Source organism: Mesoplodon bidens (genome assembly GCF_964165515.1).
Source record: "Mesoplodon bidens genome assembly, chromosome: 6".
NCBI classification, from domain to species: domain Eukaryota; kingdom Metazoa; phylum Chordata; class Mammalia; order Artiodactyla; family Ziphiidae; genus Mesoplodon; species Mesoplodon bidens.
Window position 1 is genome coordinate 6,468,820 of NC_138162.1, and position 25,485 is coordinate 6,494,304.

General features: G+C 50.8%; 1 protein-coding gene across 5 annotated transcripts in view; it reads right to left on the bottom strand.

The window, feature by feature from the left end:
- Window positions 1-25,485, bottom strand: part of USP20 (ubiquitin specific peptidase 20) — a 47,276-nt gene that overhangs the window by 8,115 nt on the left and 13,676 nt on the right. For 3 of the 5 annotated variants that reach the window (XM_081237766.1, XM_081237764.1, XM_081237765.1), the window contains exons 2-15: window positions 24,233-24,344; window positions 21,998-22,094; window positions 17,171-17,224; window positions 15,418-15,480; window positions 14,961-15,092; window positions 13,854-13,950; window positions 13,421-13,490; window positions 11,908-12,021; window positions 10,482-10,560; window positions 7,639-8,086; window positions 7,119-7,259; window positions 6,667-6,782; window positions 6,233-6,405; window positions 5,480-5,574 (exon numbers count right to left, since the gene is read on the bottom strand). In XM_081237766.1, coding sequence (XP_081093892.1) covers window positions 5,480-5,574; window positions 6,233-6,405; window positions 6,667-6,782; window positions 7,119-7,259; window positions 7,639-8,086; window positions 10,482-10,560; window positions 11,908-12,021; window positions 13,421-13,490; window positions 13,854-13,950; window positions 14,961-15,092; window positions 15,418-15,480; window positions 17,171-17,224; window positions 21,998-22,078 — 1,663 coding nt within the window. In that variant the 5' untranslated portion in view covers window positions 22,079-22,094; window positions 24,233-24,344. The other 2 variants (XM_081237768.1, XM_081237767.1) reach the window with 2 other exon arrangements.

Consider the following 25,485-nt stretch of genomic DNA (forward strand, 5'->3'; position numbering starts at 1 on the left):
ACTGAAGGGAGAAATAAACAGCAATACAATAATAGTAGGAAACTTCAGTAGTCCACCCTCAATACTGGATAGATCATCCAGACAGAAAATTAACAAGGGAACAGCAGACCTGAATAACACTATAGCCCAAATGAACCTAACAGACATAAACAGAACGTTCCATCCAACAGCACCAAAATACACGTTCTTCAGAAGTGCACACACACGTTCTCCAGAATAGATCGTATGTTGGCCCATCAAGCAAGCCTTAACAAATTTAAGAAGACTGAAATCGTATCTAATATCTTTTCCAAACACAATGGTATGAAACTAGAAATGAATAACAGGAGGAAACCTTAAAAATTCACAAATATGTGGAAATTAAACAACACATTCCTGAACAACTGATGGGTCAAAGAAGGAATCAAAAGGAAATCATAAAGTATCCTGAGACAAATAAAACTGAAAATACAACACACTAGCACTTATGGGATACAGCAAAAGCAGTTCTAAGAGGGAATTTTATAGCAATACATGCCTATATTTAGAAAAAAGCAAGCTTTCAAACAATCTGATTTTACACCTCAAGGAATCAGAAGAACAAACTAAATCCAAAGTTAACAGAAGAAAGGAGATAATAAAGGTTAGAGCAGAAATAAAACAGAGACTAGAAAGACCATAGGAAAAAAAAATCAATGAAACTAAGAGCTGTTTTTTTGAAAAGAGAAACAAAATTAACAAATCTTTAGCTAGATTAACCAAGAAAAAAAAGAGGACTCAAACAAAATTATAAATGAAATAAGAGACACACAACAGACACCACAGACGTATAGAGGATCAAAAGAGACTCCCATGACCAACTATACACCAACACAACAAATTGGATAACCTAGAAGAAATGGATAAATACTTAGAAACATACAACCTACCCAGACTGAATTATGAAGAAATGGAAAATCTGAAAACACCAATGACTAAGGAGATTGAAGCAGTAATAAAAAAAAAAACTCCTAACAAAGAAAAGCCCAGGACCAGATGGTTTCACCAGTGAATTCTCCCAAACATTTAAAGAAGAATTAACAATTCTTCTCAAACTCTTCCAAAAAATTGAAGAGGAAGGAGCACTCCCAAACTCATTTTATGCTGACAGCAAAGCCAGATGAGGACACTATAAGAAAAGGAAACTACAGGCCAATATCCCTGATGAATACAGACGGGAAAATTCTCAACAAAATACTAGCAAGCTGACTTCAACAGCATATTAAAAGGATCATACACCATGATCAAGTGGAATTTATCTCTGGGTTGTAAGGATGGTTTATCATACGCAAATCAATGAACACGATACACTACATTAATAGAATGAAGGATAAAAATCATATGATCCTCTCAATAGATACAGAAAAAGCATCTGACAAATTTCAATACCCTTTCATGATAAAAGTTCTCAACAAGTTGGGTGTAGAAGGAATGCACTCAACATAATCAAGGCCATATATGATAAACCCATAGCTAATATCCTACTCAACAGTGAAAAGATAAAAGCTTTTCCTCTCAAATCAGGAACAAGGCAAAGATGCCCAATCTCACCACTCCTATTGAACATAGTACTGGAAGTCAGAGAAAGGCAAAAAAAGAAGTAAAAGGCATCCAAATAGGAAAAGAGGAAGTAAAACTCTGTTTGTAGATGACATGATCTTTTACATAAAAAACCTTAAGACGCCACAAAAAACTGTTAGAACTGACAAACTAATTTGGTAAAGTTGCAAGACACAAAATCAACATACGAAAATCAGCTGCATTTCTATACACTAATGATAAAATATCTGAATGAGAAATAAACAATCCCATTTACAAAAGCATCAGAAACAATAAAACACATAGGAATAAACTTAACCAAGGAAGTGAAAGATTTGTACACTGAAAACTATGAGACGCTGATGAAAGAAACTGAAGGTGGATGTGAGATAATAGAAAATATACATATTGGGCTCTCCCAGAGGTTCCTAGCACAGAGCTCTTAAAGTCCTTGTAATTTCCCAAGTGATAAGAGCACTGGAAGCATCTTTTGTTCTAATCTTTGGTCTCTGACCAGCGTTTCTAATACAGAGCTCCTAAATCCCTTGCAATTTCCTGAGTGATGGCAGGGTCTTTTGTTCTGACGAGGTGACTCTGGGTGGGCTTCTGGATTGGGGCTGGCCACCAGGAAGACCAAGCCATAACTGGAAGTTTGGAATTTTCAGCACCACCCGGCATTCTTCAGAGAGGGGAGAGGGGCTAGAGATGGAGCTAATAATTGATCATACCTACATGAAGAAGCCTCCATTAAATACCAACAGTATGGGGTTTGGAAAGCTTCTGGGCTGGAGAACACGGGGAAGTTTGGGGAGAGGGTCATGCTCAGAGCAAATGAAAGCTCCAGGCCCCTTCCCCCATGCCTTGCCCGATGTGCCCCTTCCCACATGCCTTGCCCGATGCGCCCCTTCCATCTGGCTCTTCCTGAGTTATATCCTTTTATCATAAACCAATCACCTAGTAACAAAATGTTTCTCTTGAGTTCTGCGAGCTGAGCCACTCTAGCTGCTCTAATTGAAGCCAAGGAGGGGGCCGTTGGAACCTCCCGTCTATAGCCAGCCAGTCAGAAGCCCAGGTGACAACCTGCACTTGTGACTGGCATCTGAAGTTGGGGAGGGGGAGGGCTTGTAGGACTGAGTCCTTAACCTGTGGGATCTGACGCTATCTCCAGGTAGATAGTGTTGGAATCAAGTGAAACTGTAGGATACCTGGCGGGTGTTGCATAATTGCTTGGTGTGGAAAAACCACCACACACCTGGTGTCCCAAGTGCTGCGTGGTAGTAGTGTGACGGTACAGAGACACACAGGAGGAAGACTGAGTTGTTCCCACACAATGACACAAATAAAGAGAAAGCCTGTGGTCATGGAGCAGCAGAAGAAATACTGTTAAAATGTCCATCTTACCCAAAGTCATCTATAGATTCAAAGCAATCCAACGATGTTGTCATAGATATAGAAAAAAAAATCCTGAAATTCACATGTAACTACAAAAGATCCCAAATAACCAAAACAATCTTGAGAAAGAAGGGCAAAGCTGGAGGCATCACATTTCCTGATTTCAAACTCTCCTACAATACTACAGTTATCAGAAGAGTATGGTACTGGGACTTCCCTGGCGGTCCAGTGGTTAAAACTCTGCCCTCCCACTGCAGGGGACACAGGTTTGATTCCTGGTCGGGGAACTAAGATCCTGCGTGCGGCATGACCAAATTCAAAACAAAACAAAACAGTATGGTACTGGCATAAAAACAGACACATAGAACAATGAACAGAATTGAGAGGCTGGAGATAAACCCATGCATACATGGTCCACTAATATTTGACAAGGCAGCCAAGAATCCTCAGTAGGGAAAAGATAATCTTTTCAATAAACAGTGTTGGGAAAACTGGATGTTCACATGCAAAAGAATGAAATTTTACCCTATCTCACATCACTCACAAATATCAACTTGAAATCAGTTAAAGACTTAAATGTAAGGCCTGACACCATAACACTCCTAGAAGAAAACACAGGGAAAAACTCCTTGACATTGGTCTTGGCAATGATTTTTTGGATATGACACCAAAAGCATAAGCAACAAAAGCAAAAATAAACAAGTGAGACTACATCAAACTAAAAAGCTTCTGCACAGCAGAAGAAACAATCAACAAAATGAGGAGGCAACCTACAGCATGGTAGAAAATATTTTAGAAACCATATATCAGATTAGGGGTTAATATCCAAACTATATAAAGAATTCATATAAGTCAATAGCAAAACACAAATAATACAATTTAAAAATGGGCAGAGAACCTAAATAGGCATTTTTCCAAAGAAGATATACAGATGGCCAACAGGTACATGAAAAGATGCTCAACATGATTAATCATAAGGGAAAGGCAAATAAAAACAACAATGAGATATCACCTCACACCTGTTAGAATAGCTATTGTCAAAAAGAAAGATTTTTCTTTCTTTCTTTCTTTCTTTGTTTAGTTTTGGCTGTGCCACGTGGCTTGTGGGATCTTAGTTCCCCTACCAGGCACTGAACCCGGGCCCTTGGCAGTGAAAGCGTAGAGTCCTAACACTGGACTGCCAGGGAATTCCCAGAAAGAGATTTTTTAAAAAGACAAGAGAGTACAGTGTTGGCAAGGATGTAGAGAAAAGGGAACCCTTGTCCACTATTAGTGGGAATGTGAATTGGTTCAGCTATCAAGGAAAACGGTATGGCGGTTCCTCAAAAAATTAAAAATAGATCGATCATATAATCCAGCAATGCCACTTCTGGGTATATAACCAAAGGAAATGAAATCACTGTCTTGAAGAGATATCTGTGCATCCATAGTTCATCACAGCATTATTCACAAGAGCCAAAAGGTGGGAGCAACTCAAGTGTCCATCGACAGATGACGAATAAACAAAATGTGGCCCATTTACACAATGGGATATTATTCAGCCTTAAAAAAGGAAGGAAGGACTTCCCCTGGTGGTGCAGTGGTTGGGAATCCGCCTGCCAATGCAGGGTACATGGGTTCGATCGCTGGTCCGGGAAGATCCCACATGCCACAGAGCAACTAAGCCTGTGCGCCACAACTACTGAGCCCGCACACCACAACTACTAAAGCCTGCGTGCCTAAAGTCCGTGCTCCGCCACAAGAGAAGCCACTGCAATGAGAAGCCCGTGCACCGCAACGAAGAGTAGCCCCCGCTCGCAGCAGCTACAGAAAGGCTGTGCGTAGCAACCAAGCCCCAACACAGCCAAAAATAAATAAATAAATAAATAAATAAATAAATAAATTTATTTTTTTTTAAAAAGTAAGGAAATTCTACACTTGCTACAACATGGATGAGCCTTGAGGACATTACGCTAATAGACGTAGACTAGTCACAAAAGGACAATCACTGTATGATTTGACTTAGATGAGGAACCTAGAATAGTCAAATTCATAGAGACAGAAAGTAGGATGGTGGGTGCCCAGGGCTGGGTGGAAGGGGGAACAGGGAGTTGCTGTTTAAGGGATAGTTTCATTTCTGCAAGATGAGAACGTTCTGGAGATTGGTTGCACAACAATATGAATATATTTAATACTACTGAACACTTAAAAATGGTTCTGATGGCTCACTTTATGTTATGTAGATCTTTTTACCACAATTAAAAATTAAACAAAAAGAGTTTTCCCAGAAGTTAGTGAGATGCCAATCACTGAACAGAAAAACAGGGAAAGGACAGGAATGGGAAATTCTAAAATAAGAAATATAGCCAATACACTTTTAAAAAAAAAGTTCACGCTCATCAATAATCAAGGAAATGCAAAATTAAAGACTGTTATCCTTTTTGTCCACCGAATAGGTAAAGGAAGGAAAACAGGTGAACCCCTAAGAGGTACAGGCGGTGGGGCTGCGAGAGTGTGCAGTCCCAGGCCCAGCCTGGCAGGGTCCACTCACCCTTCAGCTCATCAGCGGCAAAGAAGGCAGCGAGGCAGTCTTCCAGGGTGACGACCGGACCCCAAAACCAGCTGGGGGTACAGGATACCACGAACCTACAGAGACAGAAAGGGGGTGGCGGGGGTGCTGCCGGGGCCTCAGTGAGAGTAAGATGTGGGGGCCTTTGGGCTGGTGTCTGTTTGGGCCCAGACGGGCAGCTTGGCCCAGTGGGTGGAACGGGCCGCAGTCTGGAGCCAGAAGCCTGGGACCGCCAGCCAGCAGCTCCGTGTCCTTGGAAGGGCGACATCACTTCCCCCCCGAGTCTCGCCTTCCTTATCTGTGCAGGGGCCCCAATCACGCTGGCCTTTCTTCTGGGCAGAGTACAGGTTCCTGACATCAGGCAGGTAAAGCTGGCCTCGGGGCACACAGTGGGGACTCCAGAAGGCCACCACCGCGCTCCCCACAGGGCCAGGCCTGCACTCCAGCCGCCGCCCTCCTTTCCAGATGCCACTTGGTCACACTCTCCATCGTCACCTGCCTTCCGATCCAGAGGCCCACCCGAACCGGGCCATCCCAGGACGGCCGAGGAGCACTCCCACCCCACTTGCTAACCCCCGAGCTCCCTTCAGCCTCAAGCTCCCTTCCGAACTACACTCTCAACCCTGCAAAAGCTTGTATTTTGCTGTTAAAGGTCTGTCGCCTGTCAGCCTGCGAGTTCCAGAAAGGCCAGGCCTGGGTGGTCTTGTGTCTCCAGCGGGCGGGAAGGTGGCGTACCGTCGGATATACTCCACGATAAAGGCCAGCCAGCCCTGGGCGGCGGAGCTGTCCCCACAGGAACCCGGCTTGGCTGGCACGTTCTGGTAGATGGCCGAGTGGAGCTTGGCCAGGTCTTCCTTGCCAGGAATGGGCAGCGACAGGTCCTGGAATGTCTCCACCGTGGTGGACACCTGTGGGGTCGAAGGTCAGCCTGGGTCTCCACCTCCCAGGGTTCCGTCCTGCCCAGACCAACCAGAGTTTGCACCCCAAACCCCAGCCACCAGAGGGCAGGTGTGGGGCAGAGAGCCTGCTCCCGAGCCCGGGACACGGGAGGCCCACAACCGGGGCCCACCCCCAGAGAAAGGCAGGGGGCACCAGGCAGAGAAGCAGCGCCCAACCCCCAAGCTGCGTGAGGACCCCGGTGCATCCCTCCCCTCCCCCAGGGCGCCCACCCGGTCACAGGTGAGACACTGCACGAGGCTGAGGATGGAGCCGTCGAAGATGTCTGAGATGACGCTGCGGTAGCGCTGCTCCTTCCGCCGCCGGCTGCCGGCGCTCGGTACCTGGGCTGGGGGCACAGCACAAGGCTAGGCGCAGCCCCCACTGGCCTGTCTGGGGCAAGGGGTGGGTGCTGGGACTCGGAGTCAAATCTGTATGAGTCACGTGACTGGCTGTCGCTTCACCTCCCCGTGCCTCACTCATCGTCTGTGGGATGGGGCCCCACTCGTGTCCCAGCCGTGTTAGCAGGCTTCAGAGACACCGCGTGAGGCAGACGGCAGCCCAGCCCCTGGTAAAGAGCGCTCCAAACCCAAAAACGGCAGCCAGAGGCGCGGCTTCCAGCCCAGCCCCGAGCTCCGCGCGGGGATGCCCTGCCCACCTTCCCTCCCCGCCCGCTCCTCCGAACCTTTCTTGAGCACGTAGGACGGCCCCATCCTCACGGGGCTCGCACGAGGAGGGCTGCCGGCCAGCTTGGCGTGGCCCTCGTGGTGATGGACAGGGCTGCAGGGGCGAGAGGCGCTGCGCATGTGGGCCTCGTTGTCCGGCTCTGGGGGCAAAGGGGGGACCGTGCTGGGGCAGGGCAGCCGAGCCGGCGCCGGGCCTGGTCAGGAAGACCTGCCAGCGCCTCCTAAGGGGACTGAGGCCTGAACCCACCACATCTCCCCTGTCCTGGGCCCACCCCAGCCCCCCAGCCCCACGCAGAATGCGCTGTCCACACCCCTCCCGTTCCCAGCGGAGGGCTCAGGCGGGCTCTGAGTCCAAGTGAGTCTGGACACGTCATTTACCCGATTTCTCACCGGTAAGTCGGGTCTCACGGGAGAGCCCCCAGGGTGGGGGGGAGCTGAGCCAGCAGGCTGTGGGTGCCCTGCCCCCCAGCAGGAGCCGGACAAACGGGGCTGCGAGGCCCCGAGGGGCTTGGCTGGTACCTGGTGTCCGGCAGGGGCTGGTGGACCGCGGTGACGGCGGCTGCGTGCCCGTGGGCTGCTGGTTCAGGGCGGCCATGGCGGTGTCCACGTCGGCGTCCTCGTCCACCTGCTCCGAGTTGGTGCGCTGCTGGCCCCACGAGAACTTGCGGTCCTTCATGCGCTCCTTCTCGGAGATGGCGCGGCCCGCCTCATCCGCGACCAGCAGCTCCGTCTCAGCCTGGGGGCCGCCCCCGCCACGCCCCAGCCCGTCGCCCTCACCGCGGTCGCTGCTGGAGTCACAGGACAGGAACTCGTCCTCTGATGGGCTCCGGTCGCCCTCCCGCTTCTCATCCGTGTCGCTCGAGTCCGAGTCCCGAGCCTCGGTCAGCGCTGCCGCCGCGGCCACCACGGGCTCCTTGAGCTCCTCGTGCAGCTGGTCCATCAGGCAGCGCAGGAACTCTTGGGTGTCCTGGAACCAGGGGCGGCATCGACACGGATGCCGGGGGGCCATTCGGGCACCCCTCACAGTGGCCTCCTCAACACTGCTGTCCTAACCCCCCTCCTACTGAGGAGGACCCTGAGGCTCGAGAGGCTGGCCGACCCCTCCCAGGTCTCGCGCTGTGAAATGGCAGAGCAGAGGCGGTGACCCAGGTCCACCTGACTCCCAGCTCCTGCTCTCCATCACCTGCGGCCCTGCTTCCAACTCAGCATGGGAGAGAGGGGACGTATCGCATTCAGCCATTAAAGTCGCCTCGCTCCCTAAAGGAGGGGACAGTGAGGGTGGGCAGGGAGCCCGAGCAGGACAAAGGTGACACTGTGAGTGCGTCTGCAGGGGAGCGCTCAGCTGAGTTCCATAGGGAGGGAGCAATGCCACCCGGCAGGCCAGGCTGCCTGCATCCTTGACCTGCCTCTGGTTCTCTCTGCCCTTCCAGTCCTTCGCCAGCCCCCGTGCCCACGCCTTCCCCTGCCATTGTGACTGGTGCAGGAGAACAGGCTTCCCGCAGGCCTGGGCATGACTCGGACGAAGGTGCCTCTTTAGGTTGGCCGGGTCTCAAATCCCAGCAGTGACGCTGTTATTCTGACTATGCTGTGACTACGTCATAACCCAGAGGAAGCCAGGGCAGCGAGGCCTCTGGCACAGCCTGCCCACTGGCCCAGCCATGAGCAGTGCACACAGGAGGCGCTTTAAAAGGTCAGAAGATGATGGTGGCCGGCCTCTGACAGCTGGGGACACTTGGTGCTGTGCGGGGCCACTGGGTTCAAAGTCCAGTCCTGTCCCTCACAGCCCCTGGCCTGGATGTCAGAAGCAGCTCCCGAGCCCAACTCCTGCCCAACGAGGCGGGGATCACACAGTGGCCAGACCCAGCCAAGCACCCAAAGCCTCGGGTCACCGATATGGAGAGAAGGGCCTCGTTTTCTCAGTTCTAGCAGAGGGAGGAGAGGGCTCTGGTTGGATTACATTGAGCATTAGGGAGGGGGCAGGAGGTGTGTGTCCTGTGTGTCAGGGACACTGAAAGGTTCTTTGAAGAAACAGGCGCTCAATACATCATCTACTTTTCTTTCTGCTTCTTCCTTTTAACAAAAGTACCCTGTGTTCATGGCTAAAATCTCAAGCCATGTGGAAGCAGGACAGCATCCTCTGGCCATTCAGAGAGGCCTATGGCTACCTGTATGTTTCAGACTCAGAAACATCCCCTGTGCTACGTCCAAGATCCACAGAAAGGGATGCTTTGGAGTCGAGTGGACGTTTGGCAGCGGCCAAGTAGCCCTGCCCCGCGGTGTCCTCGCCGAGAGCCTGAGGGCCAGCAGGGGTCCTTGTACAGGGAGGGCAGCACTGGGGTGAGGGACGGCTCAGGTAAGCCTAAATCCCGTCCCTGCTGCTGTGCGCTGTCTGACCTGAGCCACTTGTAGAACCTCTCTGAGCCTCAGCTCCTTACCTATAACGTGAAGGTGATGACGGGGCCCACTTCGTGAGAGGTCTGTGAGTAGAAACAGGGCTGAACTCATGTGGCAGGTACTGACCACTTAATAAATGGTGCACGGTGGATTCTGATCACCGTGGGTATTATCACCCCCCAGAAAGGGCGGTGCAGAGGCAACGCTAGGCTTCTCAGGCAGAGGCCAAGTGTTCATCCAACTGAGGGTGTGAGCAGAGAAAGGCCCAGCAGCCCTCACCCTGGGGAGAGTGGGGGCCGAAGGAGGGGGCCAAGGGCATCCCTCAGTGACCGCTGCTCTGTTCCTGGGCCCCCCACGCAGGCAGCAGCGTCGGCAGTGCAAACAGGTTCAGGGCAGCAGCGAAACCCCACTCTGGGGCAGGACTTGGACCACTTGAACGGTCAGCCTGGGGCAGGGGGAGGTGTGTGGCTGCATTCTGCTTCATCTCGGGCCCAGGATTTTACACCATAGAAAGATATCACTGGTTTCAGAGGGATTCTCTAGATTTACAAAAACTTGTCATCAAAATGTTTACTTTAATAAAAGTGAAATTCTGCCTGCGACTTGGGGAACAAGAAACCACGTGCTGATTTGAGTGAGTGCTGAGGTGCACACGCCTGGAGATGAGGCTGCCTGAGGTCAACTTTCCCCTCTGCCATGTAAGAGCTGTGTAACTGGTACGTGGTAAGTGGGTGAGGACTTGGCCGCTGAGCCTCAGTCTCCCCATCTGTCGAGTGGGGAGAACACCAGGTTGCCGGGAGGCCCCGACGTCCCCACGCAGGTGAAGGGCTCAGGCAGCAGGTCTGATCCAGGAGCCCTGCCTGGCAAAGCAGAGCTGCTGCTGCCGATTTCCACACTGGTCTTGGCTTCAAAGCCAGGCCTGGTAAGTTACAGCCCTGGGTGTCCCCCGGGCAGCTTGGACGGCCTACCTGCTGGGCATAGCCTCGGAACATCGGGTTGACCAACTTGATCCCATGGGACAGGCTGGTGGGAACCACGTAGCTGGGGCTGTAGGAAGACCAGACCCATTAGTACAGGTGGCCTGCTCTGAGCTGCTCAAGCCCATGAGGGCAGCCAGGCAGCCAGTACAGCCAGATCAGACTCAGTGATGCGTTTACTACAACTTTGGGAGGTGCTAACCTAGCCAGGAGCACCAGCAAGTTTGCACGTCTCTAAGGTCAAGGAAAACGTCAAGTCACGGTTCAGTGAGGCAAAAGGCTCCTGACTGGGATGGCATCACGTCCCACCAGCCCTTGACAACCTACTCCAAAACTGTTCTCATTATAAAATATTTATTGTGGTTTTCTAATTTCAAAAGTAATACATGGGGACTTCCCTGGCGGTCCAGTGGTTAAGACTGCGCGATTCTACTGCAGGGCGCACGGGTCTAAACCCGGGTCGGGGAACTAAGATCCCGCACGCGGCGTGGCGCGGCTAAATAAATAAATAAAAATAAATAAAAATGACAGCTGCTTTAAAAAATATATACATGTTCATGATTGAAAAACAGAAAATTTCAGAAAAGCACAACAAAGAATCATCAAAACTAACAGCGCCACCCAGAGATAACTACCATTAAGATTTCCAGATTTTTCCACGAAAATACAGACGCATATACAAAATTACATGCAGGTAAACACTTAAATGTGGCTTCTTAGAATTGGAATTATATTGCATCACACTGTTTAATAATCTGCTTTTACACTTAATATGTTTCTATGCACTCACAGGTTTTTTTTGTTGTTGTTTTGGGGTTTTTTGGCCGTACCGCGCACCTTGCAGGATCTTAGTTCCCCGACCAGGGACTGAACCCGGATCACAGCAGGGAAAGTCCTAACCACTGGACTGCCAGGGAATTCCCAGCACTCACTTTAAATTAGTCCCAATTTTAACTTTTCCTGGAGAAACAGATCTAACCCAGGCTTCTGGTCCTTAAAGTCCTTTTTCACTGAGCTAAAGCCGCTGGACGTCAGTGCCAGCCACTTCTGAAATCCTTTCCTACGTGCGCGGATGTGGCTGAGACCTAGGAGTGGTCACCACACAACTCTGGACCTCAGCACACACGCTGCAAAATGCTGCCATCTTCAGTCAACACCAGGCTCAAATTCTAGCTCCACCTTTCACAAGACGTGCTATCTTGAGCGAGATCCTTAAATCTTCTGAACCTCAGTTCCCCAATTTGTGAAACAGAGTTGGCTATGACCTACAGCCCGAAGGGCTGATGTAAGCATTGCACAGGGTAAAACACAGCAAGTGATGGTGAGAGGCTGAAGGCACAGGAAGTGCACTATCAAAGGGCCGACAGAAAACCCATCCCCACACCCCTGCCCCAGGTTAGGGACTCGGTCAACTCACCGTTTCCTGTGCCAGACCTCAGAGACCAGCTTCTGGTAACTTTTGCACAGGGCTGGCTTCTTGTCTGTGCGCACCAGGCCTCCACACTCCAAGAAGAACTGGGTCAGTGGGGGGCTGGGGGATGGGGCAGGGAGCCAGGTCAGAAGAGAAAAGAAGGGGAGCGTGGCATTGTTTACACAGAGCCGGATGGAGAAGCAAAAGCGTCTTATGTGGGATGTACCGTGGCCCCCTGGAGCCAGAAATGCCTGCAGAAGGCATTGAAGGACACCACCTGTTATGGGCTGAATTGTATCCCCCCAAATTCATACACTGAGGGCTTCCCTGGTGGCGCAGTGGTTGAGAATCCGTCTGCCAATGCAGGGGAGATGGGTTCGAGCCCTGGTGCAGGAAGATCCCACATGCAACGGAGCAACTAAGCCCGTGTGCCACAACTACCGAGCCTGTGCTCTAGAGCCCACGTGCCACAACTCCTGAAGCCCGTGCGCCTAGAGCCCGTGCTCCATAACAAGAGGCCACCGCAATGAGAAGCCCGCGCACCACAACCAAGAGTAGCCCCCGCTCACCGCAACTAGAGAAAGCCCACATGCAGCAACGAAGACCCAAAAGCAGCCAAAAATAAGTAAATAAAAATTTAAAAACAAAAAAAAATTCATACACTGAAGTCCTAACCCCTGTACCTTAGAATGTGACTGTGTTTGGAAATAAGGTCTTTCTTTAAAGACTGTTGTGTGAACGAGAGGAACCACTGCCTGTCCTCCCGTCAGCCCCTTCTTGGAAACCTTCCTGAGCCCAAAAGCATCTCCCCCACTCCCCTTTTCTTTGTTTTTGTTATCTTATTACATAAGAAATACTCATTTACTGTAGAAAAACTTAAAAATACTAAGCAAACAATAATAATTGACCTTAATCCTACTACGTGAGGATAGCTACTCTGTAGATCTGGGGGCATATCCTTCTAGACTTTTCTATGTATGCGTATCCCCCATCCCTCCCTCCTCTCTCTCTCACACACACACACACACACACACACATATTGAACCCCTACTAGGTGGGAGACCCTGAGTGCCAGGAATAGATGTCCCAGCCTCAGGGAGTGGACACCCTATCCTAGATGGAAAATAATATTTTCCCTCCAAAATGGGATTGCACCAAACAAAGGTTTATAACCTCCTTTTTCCTACTTATCATCTTCTGAACTCCTCCTCTTTTTAATAAACATTGTCCTGCACCATTTTTTCCTGAACTCACTGTAAGGCTTCCCTACAATAAATGTATGATTTTATCGACCTTTAAGTTGTTTCCAGCAAACGGCAGAATCATGCACCTCACTGCACAGACAGCTTTCTCGACATCTCAGGGTACCTCCTTAGGATAAATTCCAACAGGAGGGATTGCTGGGTCAGAGGGCATGTGTGGTTTGGGGCATTCTGATGTGTATCCATATACAGGCTTCTGTGGGCAACATACAGAACCCGGCTTGGGGGCCCCAACTCCCAGATGAGGCGCAACCTACCAGTTGGACAGGGCCTGCAGGGCTGCGTTCATGTAGCAGGAGTTGCCAAGGTTCTTCATGCCCGTGAGGCCTGGGAGACCAGCGCACACAGAGGAAGGGGAAGGTGAGCATCTCGACACAGCAGGAACCCGTAGAGGATGGTTCTGAGTCCCCTGGACCCACCCCGGAAACCTGCCGAGTCCGCTGACGTGGTCCCACTCCCAGCAGCTCTGGTTACTGCAGTGTACGGAACCCACGGACCCCTCCACCCTCCGCCCAGCCCAGCCCACTGTCAGCACCGAGCAGGGGCAGCGGCCTGGGTGCAGAGGGGCCGGCCCGCCCAGGGGCACATGGCTGTACAAGGCTGAGGGCAGCGGCGGGCACCCCAGGGAAGCCCTCGTGCCCCACAGGCCACCCCGCCCTGCCCAGGCAGCGCAGCACGTGGGGCCGTTACCTCGCGGTTTGAGGTCATCGTCCTCCGACTCGGACTCTCCTTCGTCAGCCACGGCAATGGGGACAGCTTTCAGAGGGTGCGAGGGCGGCACAGAGTCCTGTGTTCGAGAACCAGAGTGAGGTAAACTAGGGGGGTGAGGAGGGAGAGGGGTTGGGGTCAGAGGCCCATGTGCCTCCCCCGCTGGGGTTCAGGGTCAGGGGAGAAGCCCAGGCCCCCAGCCTGCACTGAGCCAGCCCATCCGAGCAGAGGACACCGTGGAAAGAGAGGGCATTGGTGGCCTTGCCCTGGGAACTCCGTGACTTGTATTTTACTTACAATAATGAGTAGTAATAATTTATTTATAATAAATTTGGGAAAAAACAGAAACACAGAAAAAACAACAGGCAATCCAACTTTCCTGAGACAACCACTGTTGACCGTCTATCTTATCTATGTAGCGTTTTAACTGTTAATACACATACACCCTCAAAACAGGATTTGTATATACTTCTTCAGAGCCTTTTTTGTAAAAAATCATAAATATCTACCAGGTCCACAAACGTATTCTATATACACTTATCAAGCACCCATTATGTGATGGTCACTGTCCAACGTGAAGACAGCACTGCACACACACACACACACGCATGCAAACACGCCTGGTCTCCACACACACACACACACACGCACACACGCCTGGCCTCCCAGGGCTCCAGGGCCGGCTCTCTGACTGCTCCCCGAGGCCGGCTCCGGGCTGGGCTCACCCGCCTGCCTCCTTTAAGGGCTGCTCGGCGCCCCGCGTGTGCCTTGCCTGGTGAGGGGCGGGAGGTTTCCGGGCGTTTCCCCATGAGCGGCGGCTGCAGGACCGTCACCAGGGGCTCTCCACAGGCCAGGGAGGGTGTGCCCCGCCCCACGGCCCTGGGCTCACCCGAGGCCTACAAACTCCCTGCGGGAGGGCCGCCCTCCTTCCAGGCACCTCCGTGTCGCCCAGGGCTGGGGTTCAGCGGGCGTTCGCTGACACGAGCTCCTCAAAGCCAGCTGGGAACGCTGAGCAGGAATGGACGCCATCGGGGACCCACCGCCCTACCCTCCTGGGCGTCTCCCCAGCTGGTGCCCGCACCCACTCACCTGCTCTGAGAACTTGGGCGAGGGGCCCGGCGGCTGGGCCGCCAGCCGAGGCTCCAGGAATACCTCCTTCTCACAGGCGTAGCACCACACCCGGAACGTGGTCAGGTTCACTGTCAGGTTGTGCTTTTTGGCCTAGAGGGCAAGATGCAAAATCAGAAGGATGCAGTGGCCTAATGGGTGCCCCAGGCCTGCCTCAGGGCTGCGTGAGCTCTCCAGCCTCAGGAAAAAGCCCCATCAGGTCAGAGGCCTAGAAGCTCAGGATCCGCTCCCCCCACAGGCCAGGAGTGCCAGGGGCTGCAGCAGCATTCTCTCTTGCTTCTTCACCGTGATTCTTCCCATTTTACACATATAACCACTGGAGCCCAGAGCGGCAGACGGTGCTGGGGGCGGCCGAAGCTGGCGTTTGAACTCTGGGCTGTCGGACCGCAGCGCCCATGCTCCCGGCCACCACGCTCACCTGCGCGTGGATGGTGCTGTGGTCAGCGAAGGATTCTCCGCAGCCAACGTAGGAGCAGGCGACCTGGGGAGGGGGGTGGAGAGGAAAGGAGAGCGGATGGATGGGGCGGCCAAGAGGACGCTGCCAGCACGGCGAGCCAGTGCCCGTCTCCGCCCAACAGGACCCACAGGCACCGAGGCCCTGCCGCCCTGCAGGAACACAGGCTTGCACAGCCAAGGTCCGCGCTGGGCAGGGATGGCCACCACACAGCTGCCCCCGCCTCTGAGCGAGACGGGCACTGTGCCCCGAGCTGCTGCTCTCCTGCAAGAAGCCAGGCAGGGTTGCAGCCAGATCTGGGCACAGCTGAGGCCTGGCTGCTTGGCGCCCAGACCCTCTCCCCCTCCACTTGTCCCTTTTTCACCAAAACCCCACTTCCTAAGGGGCCAGTTATCGGGACCCACACTTTGGGTGGGGAGACTGGGCCTCACAGCCATCTTCTAACGGGGAACACTGAATCGGGCAGAGGCGGCTGGGGCCCGGTGCGGACCCCGTGCCCCTCAGTGTCCCTGGTGACCTGCCTCTGGCCTTGCACTCTCCTCTCCCAAATCCACCCAGCTCCCAAGGCCCAGCTTAAGGGTCTCTCCTCTGCAAGCCTCTGCCCCAGCGATCAGCCTGCTTCTCCGTAGGAGTGCTTTGGTGTCATTTCCAGCTGTGGTCACCACTGCACAGGCTGGTGAGGACCTTTCAAGGAAACGACCTTTGGGCTGCGTCTAAAGGATGTGCCACTTTCTGCATCAGGTCCGTCTCTGTCTCTCTGGGGGGCCTGTGGGCTCCCAGGAGGTAAGACCACGCCTCGCACTTCTTGCTGTCCCCTGGGGGTCCAGATGGTGTCTTGCAGTGTATTTTACACTGAGCAACAGGCCCAAAAGGAGGAGGTCAAAGCCCCGTGGGGGGTCCTATGTCTTCTGAAAAGACAGACTTGAACTATGGTATTTTCACCCCTGCGGGCTTTTTTGTTTCTCCTTGTATTTGTTTTCAAAGAAATTTTAAGTTAACAGCCATTTTCAGTATGACTATAAAATGCAACACATACTTGTAGAAAAGTTGGAAAACACTACAAAGTTACAAAGAAAAATGAATTACCCATAATTCTACCCCCCAGAGAAAACTGTCACGTGTTGATACATCTATGGTTACTCTTTTTGGTAAGCAGTAATAATCACGACCAGATTTTCCTGGACACTGTCTACCGGCCACACGCCCTGTTAAGAACATCACAGGCATCATCTCGTCAAATTCTATGCTAAGGTGGGTCTGCAAGGAGGGGGCAGTTATCAGTGTTGTGGCCTCTAGGAAACAAAGGCCCAGGCCAGGGCTCAGAGACAAGATGCTACAACGTCTCTCTCTCTCTCTCTCTCTCTCTCTCACACACACACACACACTCTCTCTCTCTCTCTCTCTCTCTCTCCCTCCCTCCCTCCCTCTCTCTCTCTCTCTCTCTCTCTCTCTGCCTTTAATGCCGATGGGATCATTCAGTCCAGAGTCTTCTCCAACTTGCTTTCTCCTCTTGGCATCTTTAATGGCTGCCAGGGCAGCCAGGCCAGGGGCTCGCAGACTCTGGGGCCCTCTTGGCTTGGGCTTGGGAACCACACCCGAGACATCCATGCCCTGTGTCCCTGCCCAAGGTTCCCAGCCGTGCCCATGGGGGACGGATGTTCCCACCCCAGAGTCTGGACCCAGCTCCACAACCCAGACAGCTGCAAGGATACTTTACCTGGAGACAGGCCCACAGGTTGGGTCCGGAAACACCGCATGACTGACAGGTGCCCTGTGTGAGGTGCGGAGAGAGAGGAGGAGAAGGGTGTGAGTGGCCTGTTGGATGTGCACTGACGGACCCACCTGAAGGTCTCAGCTTAGAGGCTTTGCCTCAGAAAGGCCCTCGCTGGCCCACAGGGGCACTTTAAATTTTAATGTTTGAATTTCGTTTTATCATGTGCCTGTAAACACATTTTCAATACAATCATTTAAAGCCTAAATAAACAGACGCCATAATATGCTCCCTCAACACACCTTCTACTCTTCCTTCGTTGCATTTATTTATTTAAGCCTTTCTCCCCACCTAGGCTATGGGCTCCATGAAAGAAGGATGGCCTGTTTTGCCTACCCCTGCGACTTCACAGAGAGCCTGGTACAGATCAGGAGATCAATATATTTGCTGACCACAGAAAACACCCAGGTTTCTGGTGGTCTGGATGACAGAGCCTGCTTCTTGTCTACCAATCTCTCTCCTCCCTGCTTTAATAAAAGAATCCATGAATTTAGGCTGAGCACATGGCCAGCCAGCTGCAGACTATGTGTCCCAGCCCCCGCTGTGATCATGGGGCTCAGTTCTAGTCAATAGTATGACAGCGAAAAGCGACATGTGCCACTTATGAGTTTTGCATAACCCTTGTTCTTTCTCCTCTTTCCATTGGCTGGAATGCAGATGTGATGGCAGGAAGTGAAGCAACCACTTTGGGCCTGGAGATGTAAGCCATGTGTTGAGAATGGCAGAGCCACTCTGTCAGTGCTACCTACCTACGTCTGGACTGTTCAGTGAGAGAAAAGTAAACTTCTGTCTCATTTAAGCCACCGTATCTCAGGGTCTCTTTGTTATAATTTAAACTGTTCTAAGTAATTTTGTCTGTGCCTGTCTAGAACAGCAATCCCCAACTGAGCCTCCACAATACCCAATGTGTCTCTGCCAGTTGTGCGATGAATTCTAAGTGCTGGTAGCAGTTACAGAGTACTTAATCAGAGTGAGAGCTGACCTCTGGTGAGGGATCACAACAGTCCAAGCACCCAGCTAAGTTTGTTACACCTTGCTCATGTAATCCCCACCACAGTCTGTGCAGCAGGTCCCATCAAGATCTCCTTCATAAGATGAGAAACTGAGGCTCAGAGAGGTCACGACCCTACAGAGCAGAGTCAGAAGGGGAAGCTGAGGAGCCGCGGTCATCCAACTTCCCAGTTTCCTTCCAAGGGTGACCACGTCGACCCCCAGGCCTCCATGGGAACTTCTTCGTCTCACTAAGCCCAGATTTTGGCTGTTTGTAAACAGCCTGAATGTGGGACTCTCACTAGGGTGGAGGTGACACAGCTCATCCCATACAACAGGGCAGAGATCTGCAATCTGTGATTTAGGGTCTCTTGCTAAGGATGCTACGGCTGGCTAGAGATCAGTCTGCTTAGTGGACTCGAAGTCACAGCTCTTGACCTTTCCAAATCTGTCATGGCTTTTGTGATTTTCTGATTTCACAGTTCACTCCCATCTTCCCAAGTTTTTTTTTTTTCATTTCAGTCATTTGAATGATAAAAGTATTGTATGTTTAACAATTTAAACGATGCACATACACTGTATATAATGTGTAGTATATTATATACAATACATATATTCTGTATATAATGTGTAGTATACTATATGCAATACATATATGCTGTAATAATTTGAAGTATATCCCTCCATATCTTCTTCTTATATAAACATATATGCATGGGGGGTGTGATTTCTAGTAAACATAAGATCATACTATACAAATTTTTCGGTAACAGGCTTTTGTCACCTATTTGTGGTCATCCTTCTAGTCTGTCCACAGAGACCACGTCTCATTCTTTGCCATGAGTGCATGGTGGCACACACCATGGGCACAGACACCATAATTTGTTCACTCATTCCCTTCTTGATGAACATGCAGACTGCCACCAGTATTTTCCTTTTACAAATAATGCTCAATAAATACTGCTGTATTTGTAACTGCTACTACACTTCTACTAGATAAACTCCCAGAGGTGGCATTGCACCCCTAAAGTCACAGCAATGCCTAACCCCACTACCACGCCTGGTCTACTTCCCTCCCTTGGTCAGCTCTGAGTGAGAGCAGCTTCGGCTTTGCCCACCTGAAAATGGTGTCATGTTGCTTCTCTGGCAAAATCCTTAACCATCGGGGAAGTCAGGCATCTTTTTTCAAGAGTTTCTCGGCCATTTGCATTTCCTCCATTTTGAGCTACCTGTTCAATCCGTGCCCCTTCTGGGTATTTTATTTTATTTTATAAATTTTATTTATTTGTTTGTTTATCATTTATTTATTTATGGCTGCGTTGGGCACACAGGCTTCAGTAGCTGTGGCATGTGGGCTCAGTAGTTGTGTCTCATGGGCTCTAGAGCGCAGGGTCAGTAGTTGTGGCACACGGGCTTAGTTGCTCTGCGGCATGTGGGATCTTCCCGGACCAGGGCTCGAACCCGTGTCCCCTGCATTGGCCGGCAGATTCTTAACCACTGGGCCACCAGGGAAGCCCCTTCTGCGTATTCTAAAACAACACTGGTTTCATTTTGTAGATTTCCAAAAGGCTGCCACATCCCAGCCCAGTCTTTTCACATTCTGCCTCCCTCCTCCCACCTCGTTTATCTCCTCCCTGCTCTCAGATTCCCTGAGAGATCCTCTCAGCTTGTCTCACTTATTCCTTTGTGCAGACTCAGGAAGAGACCCAGCATTAGACCCTGCAAATGCACCGGAGCCTCGCTGCCCCTCCTCCTGACCACACTGAAACCACGCCCCTTAGGGTTAACAGAAATTGGTGATTAACAGAAATTGACCTTGTCTTACAGAATAGCAGCTAAGGAAACAGCTCCTTAAAAAGCCCCTCTGCTTTGAGCCTGCCTTCACTGAGCAAGCTTGTCTTAATTATTTTTCTCAAATTGCATACCCTCCAAGCTTTGCGTAGCCTATATATCACAAGACTCCTTAACAACCCCTATAGATAACAGCTCTAACAGCTCTGATGTGTGGGTCACTATAGGAATAGGGGCTTAAGCTGTTTTTTAGAAACTTGGAGTCAGCTCTTGTCCAGTTTGAGCTGGCTTAAACTGGTTGGGACCACTGACCCTAAAACTGGGCCTACGTAGGTGTCCGATGAATGACCTTTTGTCATCAGAGGGCCAAAAACTCCACCCTCAGTTCATGCTAGGCGCCTCCATTTTTGAACATGCATCCCAGGAAGAAGGATGTAACTCAGACAACACCTGTGCAGAACACCGATTACCTCACCTTTCCCCACGCCTAAGACCACCCTGCTTCCTTAACCCATAAATACCCCAAGCCCCTGGCCTTTGGGGAGGTGGACCTGAGACTTGTTCTCTCGTCTCCTCGCTTGGCTGCCTTGTGAATAAATCCTTTCTCTGCTGCAAACCTCGGTGTCTCAGCGTTTGGCTTGATGCATGCTGGGCAAACAAACTTGGTTCAGTAACAGCCAGTGAAACTACTTCAAAAGAAGCCATGGGTACTTTGAAGGATCGCGTCCTCATGCGGGCCCAGACTAAACCAGCTCAGGCCAAAAGCCACCCAGAACCTGCTGGTGCAGGGAGGCTGAACGACCAGCATTAGGTGTCTGGAAAGAAGACAAGGAAATATGTCTACGAATCTGACCCACCCCCACTTCTGGGAATGGCCCCTGCACATGGCTCTTCCCCTGAACACAACAACACGGTATTGGCAGAAGGCTGCAAAGGGCCCAGATATCCACCCACAGAGGATCAGCTATGGAGTCCACACGACGAACATGATGCAACTTCAAGATAAACCATGAGATCTATGTGCCGAGGCCAAAGAGCTCCAAGATACACTGCCCTGTGAATAAAGCACGTTACAAAAATAGCTATAGTAGGGCTTCCCTGGTGGCTCAGTGGTTAAGAACCCGCCCACCAATGCAGGGGACACGGGTTCAAGCCCTGGTCCGGGAAAATCCCACATGCCGCAGAGCAACTAAGCCCGTGCGCCACAACTACTGAGCCTGCACTCTAGAGCCCGCGAGCCACAACTACTGAGTCCATGCGCCACAAATAATGAAGCCCGTGCGCCTAGAGCCTGTGCTCCGCAACAAGAGAAGACACTGCAGTGAGAAGCCCATGCACCGCAACGAAGACCCAATGCAACCAAAAAAAAAAAAAAAAAAAAAAAATAGCTATAGTACACTACCTTTTATGTAATAAAGGGGAAAATGAAAAGTAAGTATTTCCATAAAGAAACTCTGAAAAGAAACGAAAGCAACTAATGTCCCTGGTTACATGAGGGTGGAATGGAGAAGCTGGGCACAGCGCAGGTGGGGGGGTACTTCTCGACATTTTTCTTCTTACATTGCTTCATTTTTGAACCACATGTTACCTATTTTAAAAAATTTAACTTAACAAACAGACAACACATCTTCCCTATTCAAAGTGGCCCACCTTCTCTCTTTGAGGCTCCCTGAGCCCTTCACAAGTCACGTGTGCAAAAACGCCCGTGGACTCTCAGAGTCTGACTCATTCCCTGCCTTGCACCTGCTCCAACCACTAATGGGCAGAGCATCAGTGTTCCCAAATGGACTGACTGGTCTACATGGTAATTAATGGCTGTTAGGACACAGCCCCTGGAAGGCCTCCTAAACTGTCGCCAGCTTTTCCATTTACAGAAAAGGCCAAGAAGAGACTGTCAGGGGCCAGTTCTTCCGCTGCTTCAGAAACGTTTGTACCCCAGGAATGTGGTGGCCCTGGGTGTGGGCCTCAGCCCCGTAAGGTCTGACCCTTTACCTTGGATTTGAGCAGCAAGTCCTCTTTGGTCACCTCCCCTATAGAGTCAAGATGAGGGCAAAGGTCCCTGGAGTCCCCCATGCTGGCCTGGGCTTACCTACAAGAAAACACAAGGAACCCTGGGTTAATGGCAGCCACTGCTGGCCAGAGGCAGGGGAGGCTGGTGGTGAAGTGCACACTTTGGTCTCTAGTCCCAGCTCTGCCACATACCAGCTGGTGACCCAGGGAAGCTACTTAACTTTTCTGAGCCTCACTCTCCTTGCCTGAGAACTGGGGAGGGAGATAACACCCACCCTGATGGGTTGCTCAGAGGACTCATGAAGATAATATACATCAGACGCCTGGCACAGGGCTGGCACAGGGAGAGCAGGTGCTGGGATGATGATTAGGATTCAAGCGCTGGGTGTGATGATTAAAAGTGTCGACAGGGAAGATGCAAGGGTCCTGCCTACATTGGGGAAGCTGCGTGTCGAGGAATCTAAAACTGTGGTACTTTTATTAAAAGAGACCAGACCCATGCCCTGGAGACTACTCTACCCAAGGGGGCAGCAGAGGGCTGGGTGGAGAGGCTGGATCTCAAAACCAAGTAGAAAGGCAAGAAGCAGATGTTGACCTCAGTCTTCTCTAAGCAAGCAAGACCCCTCTTCTCAAGAGCTTCTGAGAGGCCAGGTGCCCCATAGGCCACTTATCTCACTTCCTATGAGAAACCCCACTTAGAGAAGAATCCTTAAACACCACGATACTAGAGGAGGCCAGCAGAGCAGCAGCTCCTCCAGAAAATGTTTCCTGAGAAGGAGCAAGTCAGAGAGAAGGGCGGGCAAACCAACCTAGGAAGAGGTCCGAAAGATGTTCACTAAAGCACCAAATGGTGGTGTATCTGGGTGAGAGATTTCACAATAGCTTTGTTGTTTTTTTACAATGATACATGCTTATTATAAAAACAAAACTCAGATGATGTTAAAAAAAAAAGTACAAAGTATAAAGTAAAATTGCTGATGATACTGTGGCAAACTTCCTTCCTGACACTCTTCTGTGTATAATTTCTCTCTTTTTTTAAATCAGAAGGAAAAAAGGTATTTCTGTTTTGAAAAACAAATGCTTCCTTTGAGGGAACTCCTTGGTGGTGATAGGTAGTTCTGTATTTTGAGTGTGGTGGTAGTTACGTGGCTCTACATGTGTGTAAAACTGCTCAGAACTGAACACACACACACACACCTCATACACACAAATGGGTGCAGGTAAAACTGGTGAAATCTGAATAAGCTCCCTGGGTTGTACCAGTCACTTTGCTGGTCATGACACTGTGGTATAGAAACACCAGAGATGTGTTACCACTGGGGGACACTGGGTGAAAGGTACATGGGACCTCCCAGCACATTCCTGGCAACTTACTGTGTATCTATAATTATTTCAAAAGGAAATGTTTAAAAAGAAATAACTAAGTAAATGCTTCCACAACCCAATATTTTAGCGGAAATTGTACCCAGGAACCTGGCTTTTGATTCTAGCTCCAAACTATTATCAAGAAAGGTCCAACCAATCAAAGATGTAGGTGGAGCCAAAAGTGCTTTAATCAAAGGCAGAGGCTGTGCATCCACCAGAGGGAGGTGGACACCCCCAGGCACCCTCCTGTAAGCCCCCTCCTCACTCCATATGGTCGGCCGGGGGTGAACTGGCCCAGACTCCCAGCCAGAACAGGAGTGATTGGGACTGATTAGGGGCCAGGTCCCAGACTAAGTGCTTTCTGTGTATTCTTTCATTGAAAACTTCCCCCGGCAATCTTTGAGGCAGCTGTGTTTTGCCCCATTTTGTAGATGAGGAAACGGGACACTTCTGGTCTCAGGTCTTGCAAACAGGAGCACCAGGGCTAAGGCCGAAACCCAAGCTGGTCAGACTCTTAAGGCTCTCTCTTTGGAACTTACGGAAAATATAAACATATGCAGATGCAGATGGAAGTGTGTAACACACCCCCATGTACCCATCACCTGGCTTCACAACTAATCCATGGCCAACCTTGCTTCATCTCAACCTCCCACTTCCTCTTTTTCTGCAGCAAATCCCAGATATCACGTCATTTCATCCGTGTATGTTTTTCTACGAGACTTGAAAAAAGAAAAAGTAAAAACAAACAAACATAACCACAATTCCATTATTTCACCTAAAAAGAAAAATCCAAACTTCCTCCTTGGTCTGTGCATAAGGGCTACACCTGAGTGGAGCAGGCTATGGGCCTACCTTTGTGCAAAGCGACAGTCCCAGGAAGCAGCCAGCATCCGCATTCTCCGGTGACGGCCGACAGTGCTGGGCTGCAGTGGGCCGGAGTGAGTGCAGGCTTCTGGCAGGGAACCTAGAGGGACAAACCAGCACACTTCATGTAGCTCCGTTACCTTAAAATCACTCTTAGCACCAACCAGGGGCTAAAAACAGCCCAGAATTCCTCCTGGGAGAGGAAAGTGAATTTTTGGACATTTGGGGTATCCACAGGCTGGACACACTCCCCAGTCCATCCACAGGGACAATAAAAACACACCACTGAAGGGGCCATTGAAGAAGGCTTGGGTGGAGCTGGCAAACAGGGCAAACAGCCCCTCCTGGGGGGTGCTGGACCTTTCACTAATCACTGCTGGGCGTTACCTTCGCGATCCCCGAGAGAGGGATCTGCAGGAGAGGGCCACGGGGCCTCTCCAGCTATTGCTCCCCACGGACAGAAGGATCCGCCCCTTCCAGGAGGGCCACTGAGACCCTCAGATCATCCTTTGAGCCTCCCAAGAACTTTGTACTGCTCAGAACCCCCGACCCTAGGCGATAGACACAATCAGATTCGTCCGCATGTCACCAATGCTCTCCCTTCCTTGGTGGGCCACAGCTTCCCAGGTGTGGGCAGTTCATAGAGGGAGAGGCAGTGAGAAGCTACCATTTAAAATGGTCACATGCCAATGACGGGGTTCAAGGTTCTAAATTCCAGTCCTCCTCCTTTGAACCCAGATTTTTAGTTTTTCGTTTCCACTGAGGCCAAGTGCACTGGGTGAGTGGCAGCTCCACACTATTTTAAGCTGCAGTATGTGGGTTTTTTGAGTAGCTTTGGTATGTGCCCCATCTCTCCAGCTAGATGGCTGAGCCAGGTTATGAGCTTGATGCCCAGTGCCGTGAACATTGCCCCAGACAAGGATGACAGTGACAGGCCCACTCTTGACTCACATGTGCAATCAGACTACTTACATTCCTGCAACTTCAGATAGAAAAAAAAAAAAATAGCCCTGTGGCTAACAACCCTCTGTGTACTCTCACTGCCCATTTTACAGATGAAGAAACAGAACTGGAGCTAATGAGCTAGGAACTTGGCCACGGTCGATCCTGGGCTAGTACGTGGTGGGCGGGGACCTGATCAGGTCTGTCCAGTGCAGAGCCTTGCTCTAAGTCAGGGGTCAGCAAAATTTTTCTATAAGGGCCCAGGTAGTAAGGATTTAGGCTTTGCTGCCCACAGTGAT